Genomic DNA, 10408 nt, shown 5'->3' on the forward strand with positions numbered 1-10408 from the left:
AGTGGATAGCTTGGTTTAATGGCACAGATTGTCCAAAATTAACCAGCTCTTACTATTGGAAAAGGTTAGAGCAGCACTAAGAGGCTGAGAGGTGGAGCTGACAAGCTGGGCTATTTTTCTCTGGGTTCTCAAGAAAATGTCTGCTCAGCAGCCTAGCCCTCTACTCACAACAGTGCTGGTCCTTAGAATGGAGTTAACTTCCTTCTCAGGCGTTCTGCTAGAGACACAGCTGTTCAGCGCACACACAGAACAGAAATATTCCCACTTAAAGAGACCCACTTAAAGAATTGCGATTCATGGGGTCGCAAAGAGTCGAACACACCGAGCGACTGATCTGATCTGATCTGAAAGAACTGTTTGCTCTGGATGGTGGCGGTCTCTTCCATCCCTGGACAGTCTAAATGCTGGAGAAGGGGCTTCAGTATCTGTAGGTACAATAACCCTGAGGAGTCCCAAATTTTTCAGTACCAACAACCCCTTTATTATTTTTTCAGCTAAGGAACCCACCTTTTGCTAAAAAGTGGTATTTCTCAAGGACTTATTTTAACACTCAAAGCTGCTTCTGATTGTATGTGCTAACTAGCCAGTGTTACTCAGCACAAAAGTTTCAGCCTTTAGGTAGCCTGTGCAGCTGTTAGGCTTTTGTAAATAATGAAAATTTGTCCCAGGTTCCCCAAATTCCTTTGTTGATCGACAGGGGCCTGAAGACTCTGGGTTGTAAGTCAAAGACCTATTTGTTCAGCAGGTAGAGATAGGACGGCAGGGACAATAAACTGCAGCTACAGCCAACTCCAGAGACTCCAGCCATCATTCAGTCACACAGAGCTGATGTTTATTATGTTTTTTCATGATCTGATTATGCTCAGTGAACAGCACATCTCCGGGAACCTCCCAGAGCCTGGGGATTTGGGCCGTGGTCACAGACCATGCAGGGGTCTTCACGGGGGTTGGGAGGCTGAGGGCTGTCCCCGGGCCCATCTACGGATGGGAAAGGAGGAGAGGCTGCGAGCATCACCATTTCTTAAGTTAGGGCTTTCTCCTTTCTGTCCTTCCTCCAGGCCCTGCAAAAAAGGAAAGCGGCAATGAGCTGGCTGACAGAACAGACCTCTAACCATAGACTGAAAGAGAATTCCACAGAGGTTCTACCAAACACGCCAGGAGAAAGGCAGCTTTGAGTACACTCAGTTACTCATTCATATATTTACATTCACCAGACCGGGCACTGGGGCCCCAAAGATATTTAAAAAACAAAAAACTTGTTTCCTGCAGCAAAATGTAGTCGAGTAGAGTTTAGGGTATATCTTAAGCGTATAATACTGAATACCACAAGAGGTACTGGTCAGTAAGAGGGCAGAGCAGTCACTTTCAAGTGGAGGGATGAGGAAAGATATCTTCATCAAAGATAATAAAGAACTGGTATAAACAGCACAGTGGGAAATAGCCTTTCAGTCGGGATGAATAATGGGCTACTACTGCCTGGGAGTGGCTAAGAGTGCAGAATTCAAGAAATAGTGAATAACTGGGGGTAGGTATGTGGAAGATAATATGGGAGATAAGGCTGGAATAATAGGTGTAACCAGATCATGGCAAGACTTAAAAACCAGACCAGAGAGTCAGGAGGGTTCTTATTTACAACAGTAATACAGCCAGTCAGCACATACTAGGGCACCGGAAGTCAACACAAGAAAGCTGAATGGAACTGGCCCTGGGGAAAGGTCTGTGAGCAGTGTATGAGCCAGGCTGCAGTGCCTATGTACAGACTGCTGGTAGCCGGAGCTCACTGATAAGGGCCTGTAGTTTCTAAATTTCATTGTGGAGCTGGTGAAATGAAGCTGTGATGGGTGTGTAAGGCATATTAAATTATCTACAAAGTTTGTGGGTTGAGAGAATTGAGGGTACATAAAGGCCAAATGGGCTTCCCTAGTGGCTCAAACTGCAAAGAATCTGCCTGCAATGCAGGAGACCAGCGTTCAATCCCTGGGTCAGAAGGGAAGATCCCGTGGAGAAGGGAATGGCTACCCACTTCAGTATTCTTGCCTGGAGAATTCCATGGACAGAGGAACCTCGAGGGCTACAGTTCATCAGGGTCACAAAGAAATCAGACACTTTCAAAGGGCAAATAGAAAAGGGTGGTTGGGATTCAACCTGGCTGGAAGAGACCTCAGTGAATTTGTAAGTCAGTAAGATAGTTTCCTTCATCCAACAGAGAAAAGGTGACATAAAAGATATTAGCCAGCAAGTGTGTCAATTCATTAAAAGTCTGTGCTCCTGCTTGTCTCCAAACCACATCACAGTTCCGATGCTCCACCCTACTTCCGGCTCCTGGTCCATGTGTGGGGGAGAAGCAAATCTTACCTGTTAGTCGTCATCATCGTCGTCCTCTGGAACAAAAATGTCATGTTCCTCAAGTAGAGCAGCAAAGTTCTTGCTAATGAGCGTCCCAACATAGAGAAAGGGGATCACAATGGAGAACACGCGGAGAAGGCCGAAGGACATCTGCAGAGGGTCAGAGTGGTGGCTGTGAGCTCCAGTGCCCACTCTAGCAAGACCACAGAAGGCCTGTCCCTCTCAGGGGCATTCCCTCCTGTGGATCTCAGATTCATCATTAAGCAACTTGATTTTAAAGTCCTTGCAAAAATTCGGAGCAAGAAAAATGATTAGAAGAAGAGATAAAGTGATTCTATGGCCATCAAACTGTACACCAGAAAGAAAAATACAAGGCAGTCTTACAGACATCTAAAAATTAAGGCACTAGCTATTAATTACTTGCAGATGCTTTTAAACAGGTAAAGTACTAGGAGGTGGACTACGGAAATAATAGTTCAGTTCTGCTTGAGTAAGTCACTACTACTACTACTACTACTACTATTAAGTCGCTTCAGTCATGTCCAACTCTGTGCGACCCCATGGACTGCAGCCCACCAGGCTTCTCCGTCCATGGGATTCTCCAGGCAAGAACACTGGAGTGGGTTGCCATTTCCTTCTCCAATGCATGAAAGTGACAACTGAAAGTGAAGTCGCTCAGTCGTGTCCGACTCTTAGCGACCCCATGGACTGCAGCCCACCAGGCTCCTCCATCCATGGGATTTTCCGGGCAACAGTACTGGAGTGGGGTGCCATTGCCTTCTCCCTAGTAAGTCACTAAATACATGCAAACGGATTACAAAATTATGAACATGTACACTGAAGAGAGATTCTGTACAGTTATCTAACTGGTTCCCTGGTGCCTGACAAATGTGACTTCACTATATTACATTTTAGAAACAGGTGTATTTTGAAAACTGAGTATGTTTTTTATAGTAAAAGACTATTTAAATAGACTTGAGAAGTTCCAATAAAATCTCAACATTTCCTCTCATTATTTCCCTACAGGGGTTCGCCCGCAAAAAAATGTTTTTCAATCGTGCCTCTTTAAAGGCAGCTTTTCCCTAACAGCTGGACCCTGTTTCTTGCTGTGAGACGGGTTTGAACTCACTTTGTGTAAGCTTGCGACGGCCAAAATAGCTTTAAAAGAATTTGTTTTTGTTTTGTAACTCTCACACAGCCCTGGAATTAAAAAAAAAAAAAAAAAAAAAAAATCCCGGTATAAGGGGTTGTTCTTATTTTACTGAAAAAACTCCAAGGGTACTGAGGGCATGTAGTAACACTCAGTAATGGGAAAACAGGATCTGGTGGGGGCTGTACCAACAGGAAGTCTGAATTCCAGAACCTAACTCAGCTGTTAGCTTTGCACACTGGCTTCCCTACTCTGGCCCCTCATTTTTCATTTGTAAAAACAGATTGTAATAATTTCCTGCACACCTAGTCACATGAATTAAATACTAGGTCCAAACTCACAAAAAGATAAAGTCTGTGCCACGAACCGTTTATTTACAAATTCGTTTTTCATCCCATCAACTACGAAGTAGAGACGTAACAAGACTTGTCTATACTGTATGCATAAAGCCGAGTCCTTTGGCTCCAAAGAGCCAGGGCATTGCGCTCCTCTGGATGAACTAGTGCAAAGTGCCATCTTTCTCCGCTCTTGACCCCCATCTTCTGTCTCCCTGTACCCGGCTCAACAACGACCACTTAACTCAACCGGCCACTTCCTCCCATTTGTCAAAACTAGCAATGCATCAGCGCAAAACTTTGTCCTTGATCCGGCTTCCGGTCTAAGGCAGTCGTTCGACTGGCCTTTGCTCCTGTCAATCAGCGTCAACCTGCACACACTCCCCACAATGATTGGCCTCGGCCCCTTCGCCCCGCCTCCAGGCAGACACTCACTTTCACCGGTTTGGGCAAAATGGCGCCGCTGCGAGTAACGATGACCGACCTCGTCGGTACCAGACTCTGACCTGAGCAGCTCCGTCCGGCGGAGACATCACCACCTTTCCTCAGGCTCAGCCAGCTCCGGGAAGCCCCAGATCCGACGCGTACCAACGCCAGCCACCGAGCCGCTCCAGACGCCATCTCCCAGCTCCGCCCCTAGTCCGGGCCCCAGGACCCCACTGCCCGGCCCCAGTGACACCCTCAGGAAGAACGCCGCCCAAGCCTCGCGAGTCTGTAGGGATCAAACGAGAGGTCCGGCTCACAGACTTGCGCAGTGTATCTAGTTCCTGCTGCGGCACATGGTGACGTCACGAGGATGACGCCAAGGCCCGGGTACACGCCTCATTCCAGGCTTGGAGGGTGGGACCATCTGACTGGGGTTGTTCTTGTGAAACTTGCAGATTTCTGGTATTGTTCCCGCACCCAGGACAGCCAGGGCTTGGCCGAGCAGGGAGTTACTGAAATGAAAGACCACTTTAATTGAAGTTCAAACTATTTTTTAAACACTTTAAAAATACAATTCAAATTTATTACTTGTGCTACTGAAATGATTTTGGAAATTTATTTCATGCCACGGTATATGTTATGTACAACCAAATGGAAAATATATCTGAAAAGGGGGAATATATATCTGAAAAGGGGGGGAATGGGGGCTTTCACACAAACTGCTAAAAAGGAACCAATACGAGTAATAAACATGGTGTTTTAATCGTATAAAAAGCACTGTAACAATAAATATAACCAAAAACCCTATAATATCTGCGTATAAAACAAGAGACACAGGCTGTGGGGCTCCCATACAGGGCTAGAAAGGTAGCCCCTCTTCCTAGGAAACAAACCCAGCTTCCCCGGAGCAGGTCCTGGACCCTGGGCAGCATTGCAGCCTCCTGGACTGAAAAAGGCTCTTAAGCTGAAGACTCTAGGCCTAGTTGGCCCCTCGTCAGGCCTCATAAGACCCCAGTGAGGGAAAGAGGCTAAGGGAGAGATTGTGTATACTGGACCAGGCTCTGAATCTTCCATCCAGCCGCTGCCACCAGAATCAGGATGCCAGGCTGATTGGCCTCTGGCCCTGTCCACCCAGTCACTTTGCCTCTCAGAACAACTGGTAAAAAAAATGCTTGGCACCATGCTGGTGACAGTAGAAACCAGAGGATCTTGGCAGATACACTCTGGGTAATAAGAAAGACTGAAGGAGTTCCTAGGGGTTTCTGGATCGGGAATACCTTTAGGGGCCCAGTCAAGAGAGAAGAGTTTATCACAGGGTGCCAGGAATCCTATGTCCAAGCTCCTAAAATGCCCAGGACTGAAATTCAAAGTCACTGACTTTCCCAGGGAGTTGAGGACAGAGTTTCTGCTAACAGAAAAGCTACTGGCCCCTCCTGGGGCAGTGACCAGCACCATCTGTTGACAGGGCAGTCAGAGAAAGAAGAGGGGCCCTAACACTTTCTGATCAGGATAAATCCCTCTTTACTAAAGGCCCTGTCTCACCAAAGAGCCCTGTCTTCACTGCAGGATAGGGGTCCCATGTTCAATCTTCTCACCACTCAGGAGGAGCCAAGCCCCAGAAACCCCTGTGACACAGTAAGTCCACTTTTTCTGACAGTGTCAATCCCTCAAGCCAACACTGCAGGCAACTTCGGGTATTTACACAAGATTCCCCATGTTGGAAACTGTAGAATCGTATAGGTGAAGGTGGAGTGACCTGTGGTCATGTGATATTACCCACTTCATTAATATTAATATCCCCTGAGAGAGGGGCAGTCCAGCGCAGAGTCAGCAGACCTGAGTCTTGCCTTGTGACTGCTGAGCAAGCCACCTCTCCTCTCTGGGCCTCAGGAAATAAATGGGTTGAAAGTTAATGATTTTGCAGTTCCCTCTAGGCATGAAGGTGGACTTGGAACCTGGGGGAAAAACCTAAAAAGCAGAAAGCAGAATGCTCACCTCAAAAGCAACTTCAGAAACCAGTTTAAAAAAAAAAAAAAGAACCTATAAAACCTTAAACTCCTGAAAAAGCACTGGCCCTGGCATCCTGACCAGCAGGACAAGGGCTGAACCCGAAGGGCCCAGGCTCAGGGTCTGTCCTGGTCCTTGCATTCTGGCTGGTTCTCCTGGGCCCTCTGCAGCCAGGCCCGCCTCAGCTCCATAATCTCCCGGCCGTACCACTCATGCAGGGTAGAAAAGCAGGAGGTCTCAGGGGACACGGGGCTCTGCCCCCTGCCTAGGAGGAGGCTGGCAGGGCCCTGCAGCTCCCACTCGGCCAAGCCCCGCCCTGCTGGCCGGCTGCCCCCTTCTTCCACCAAGCCCATTGGGCTGCAATCTCTAGAGAGGGAGTGGCCGTTCTCCAGGCCAGAGGACCAGCGGTCAGGAGCCTGGGGCTTGCAGCGGCTGGAAACGGCCTTCCAGGATGAGCGGCGGTGCAGGTCCAGGCTGTGGCGGGCTTCACGCAACTGGCTCTCCAGCTCGCGCACCACCAGGCGCATGTACCCAAAGCTTGCCCGAGACAGCGCCTTCACCCAAGCCTCCTGGGCCGCCGGCCCATCTGCCGCGAGCAGGTGTGGGCGCACCCCAGGAGCGTCGAAGCGGATGGCAAAGGCAAACTCTTCAGGCACGGGAGCCTCCGCCAGCTCCACCGTGCAGCCCTCTAGCACCACGAGGCTCAGAGGCGCCCGGCCCTCTCGACTCTCAAAGGAGAACAGCAGGTTGCCCTTGAGGACAAACCAGCACCTTCGGCCAGCGCCACTGGGGGTGGGTGGCGTCCCTGCGCCTCCCCACGTGCGCAGGAAGCCTGTGTGGTCTGCCGGGGAGTCGCTCAGTGCGTAGTGGGCCACACTCCTCTCGTTCAGCTTCATGGCTCCCATGAAAACTGTGAGATGACAGAGGCGAACAGCGATCAGAGAGGGAGGCGGTGCTTGCACCCCGTGGGAAAAAGAGTCCTGGCTCTGGAGGAGGCCTGGGCCCCAGCCCGGTGGCCTCTTCTTACTTTCTGTGCCCTGAGGTTCTCAGTGTCTCCATCTGTGAAATGGGCTAGTCTCCCTGCCTTTGTTCTCAAAGGGTTGTGAGGATCATGCAAAAAAAAAAAAAAAAAAAATCTGGTTATCAGAGGACTCAGAGAAAAGGAAAATGTAATTTGTGTCAGACCAGGAAGTATGGCAGGGCTGTGAACAGCTTTTTAAAACCCAAAGGAAAAGGCATCAGCTGGGCTGAAATGGACCCCAAACTCATAAAAGCCACTGTGCTTACATCACCCCCTAATCTGAGGGCCCCTTAGCTCCAACCCTGAAGCTAAACATCCGGGGTTTCCGTGGGCTCCGTGGGTCCCTGCTGGCCTCTCCATTTGATGGCACAGTAGTCCTTTAGCTGCCGGCAGGGCCCGATAGGGCTGGGGTGGGGCAGGCCTGCCTCATTCCTCGATCAGTGTGGGTTCAGATAGGGACCTTCTCAGGAAACAAGTACAAACACAGGGCATGGTGGAGTAGGATCAACCTCAACTACCGAGTGTTGGTGCCCCATACATGTGTGCTAAGTCACTTCGATTGTGTCCAACTCTTTGTGACTCCATGGACTGTAGCCTGCCAGGCTCCTCCGTCCATGGGATTCTCCAGGCAAGAATACTGGAGTGGCTTGCTATTTCCTTCTCCAGGGGATCTTCCCAACCCAGGGATCGAACCCAGGTCTCCCATGTTGCGGGCAGATTCTTTACCATCTGAGCCACCAGGGAAGCCCACGCAAGTGGCATATAATCCAACTGTTCTCCTGACTCACAGAAAACTGAGACCAGAACAGTGAAGGTGAGCTTCCCAGGATCACGTGGCCAGTGAGAAGCAGAGCTTGGTCTCCTGATTCCCTCATCTCTTTGGGGGGCAAGTCCTGGCAGTGACCCACTTACCCGCAGAGCTCCCTGGGCAGGGGTGGGGGTCTCTCTTGTCTGGCCACACGGCTCAGCCCTTTGACCACGTGGTTTCCAGGACACCTGCAAAAGAATTCTCAAATATAGTCAATCCATCCTAAAGGACTGGACTTACTCCTACTCAGCCTCCTATTCAGCCTCAGGTCAAATGAAACCACCACCTCCTCCAGGAAGCCTTCCCTGACCCCTGATAATCTACTGCCCTGCCCAAAATACACATACACACAGAGGTCCACCCAGGCCCTGCAATTACGAGCAATTTAAGGATCTGAGTCCCATTATCCTGATCATCACTCTTTGGACCTCAGCGCCCTGCCCTCTAAGGCTAGGTCAGAGTTAAGTGCCCACATAGCTTGTTGCTTTTCCCTTTTAGTACTTGCCACATAGTTTATCTGTGGTCTTTAATTTGAGAGGCCTGCCCTGATCACTATATGTAAGGTGGTCCTGATCAGGAAGGTGGTCTGATCTAAAGTGACCCAACAGCAGCCTTCATCCCACAATGATCTCCTTTGTGTTTATAGCGCTGTCCCCAGCCCCAGAATGTCTAGAACCAACCAACTGGACTTGGTTCCGGTAGAACCTCCCCAATATCCAGCCCTTTGCAGGGCTTGGGGAGGTCCTCAGAAAGTATTTGTTAAAATAACTGAATACAATCGTGGACAAAATAAAGCCCCTCCTTCCTGGAGCCTACATTTCCGAGGGGGAGGCACACTGTAAAAAAAAAAAAAAAAAAGGACAAAAATAAATAATAATTAGTGTCTTTTAAAATCAGTTAAATAACGTGAAGACCCGTCTTGATAAGGGCTATGGAGAGAAGCAAGCAGGGTCCTGAGATGGGGGCTGGGCCGGTCTCCGATGGTGGTTGGAGGAGAAGGAAGAGAATAACACAGATGGTTGGTTCCTTGAGCAGTGGCCTCACCTCCCGGCCGTCCAGCACTGGGGCGCGGAGAGGAGATCCGCCGACCTAACTGTCTCCGCTCCCCAGGGAAGGACGTCTCCTCCCCACCCGCTTCCCGGGTTAACGAGGCCCGCATTTCAACCCCGGCGGGAATCCGCTGCACTGCATTTTTCTAGATTCTTTTGTTAGAGGAGCGGCGGGCTGGGGCGTGGGACCCACTGGCCATGGCCACCGCGGGGGGGGGGGGGGGGGGGTGTCTGACCCGCTGTCGCCCAGAAACGGGGTGGCCTCACCGGGAGCTCCGCGGCCAGCACCGCAGACTCGGGGCGCGGCTGCCGCCTCGGTTTCCCCATCGCGCGGGGAGCGGCCCCGCCACGTCCCCGCGGGCCACGCCTTCCCGGGGCCGCCTCCTCCCGGGGCCGCCTCCTCCCGAGCCCGCCGGGCCCGCTCTCACCTCCACGCCCCCGAAGCCCAGGAGCGCGGCCCGCGGGGTGGCCCGGGGCCATTTCGACTCCGGACCCCACGCCACCGTCTGTCCGGGCCGCTAAACGTGGCCGCGGGAGCCGAGAGACCCCGCCTGGGCGGCTCGAATTACCGCCCTCACCCCTCCCCGCCCACTACTCACTAGGCCCCGCGATCTACGCCGGGGGAAACTGAGGCCTGGCCGGCCGTGCCCGGCGTGAGGCCCAGTGCTGGTCGGCGGTGGCCGGCCTCGAACCCGGAGTCCCACCTCGGGCCATCCGGGGGCCTCAGACCCAGGCCACCTCCCAAGAACTTCGAGACCTTCTCTTTTCCCCTCTCCAGCCCCCCTCTCCCCGCCCGGCCCACTTCTCGCACAGAGCCAAGTCTGGGACGGGCTCGGCCCAGACGCCTCCTCTGGGCGGGCTCCTATCCAGTCCGCGAGGCCCAGCCCAGCTTCCCAGTCACCCAACCCGGCCCCCTGGAGTCGGCTGGATCTCGCTTCCGGAGTGGAGGGGATTATTCATTTCTGCTCCCTTCACTCCTGCCAGCCTGGAACCCATCTTCAGCGCCCAGGCTCTGCCTGGGGTCAGTGGACAGCTAGGCCTGCGGTGAAAGACACAGGAGGGCACAACCGAAGATGGGGGAGGCTTTCCTGACAGCCCCGGGAGCCTGGTGAGCTCAGAACATCTGCCCATGAACTTGCTGGTTGTCACCTCGAAGAGTTCTGGCCCTGGCAGTTCCTGCAAGAACGCTCCTCCTTCCCAACCCTACCCCAAGGCTCTTAACTCCTCCAAGGTCCTTCACATTATTTAGGCCTCAGTTCCCGTCCC

The 10408-nt window shown here is 51.8% G+C and overlaps 2 protein-coding genes across 6 annotated transcripts; both read right to left on the minus strand.

Annotated features, from left to right (window-relative positions):
* Nucleotides 1-810: 810 nt before the first annotated feature.
* Nucleotides 811-4616, minus strand: SMDT1 (single-pass membrane protein with aspartate rich tail 1). The gene is made up of 3 exons (XM_027540634.1): nt 4267-4616; nt 2356-2496; nt 811-1061 (listed from the first exon to the last, which is right to left on the minus strand). Exons 1-2 carry the CDS (start codon nt 4450-4452, stop codon nt 2359-2361), a joined length of 324 nt encoding a protein of 107 aa, XP_027396435.1. The 5' UTR covers nt 4453-4616; the 3' UTR covers nt 811-1061; nt 2356-2358.
* A 235-nt stretch (nt 4617-4851) lies between these two features.
* On the minus strand, nt 4852-10157 carry PHETA2 (PH domain containing endocytic trafficking adaptor 2). Of its 5 annotated transcripts, none has more exons than XM_027540632.1 (3): nt 9742-10157; nt 8198-8281; nt 4852-7174 (listed from the first exon to the last, which is right to left on the minus strand). In XM_027540632.1, exon 3 carries the CDS (start codon nt 7167-7169, stop codon nt 6381-6383), a length of 789 nt encoding a protein of 262 aa, XP_027396433.1. In that variant the 5' UTR covers nt 7170-7174; nt 8198-8281; nt 9742-10157; the 3' UTR covers nt 4852-6380. The 5 variants fall into 5 exon arrangements, with proteins under 5 accessions (XP_027396433.1, XP_027396429.1, XP_027396430.1 ...); XM_027540628.1 differs by lacking the exon at nt 9742-10157 and adding an exon at nt 9571-9717; XM_027540629.1 differs by lacking the exon at nt 9742-10157 and adding an exon at nt 9410-9513.
* Nucleotides 10158-10408: the final 251 nt, after the last annotated feature.

This window comes from Bos indicus x Bos taurus, chromosome 5, assembly GCF_003369695.1.
Source record: "Bos indicus x Bos taurus breed Angus x Brahman F1 hybrid chromosome 5, Bos_hybrid_MaternalHap_v2.0, whole genome shotgun sequence".
In the NCBI taxonomy this organism is placed as follows: Eukaryota; Metazoa; Chordata; class Mammalia; order Artiodactyla; family Bovidae; genus Bos; species Bos indicus x Bos taurus.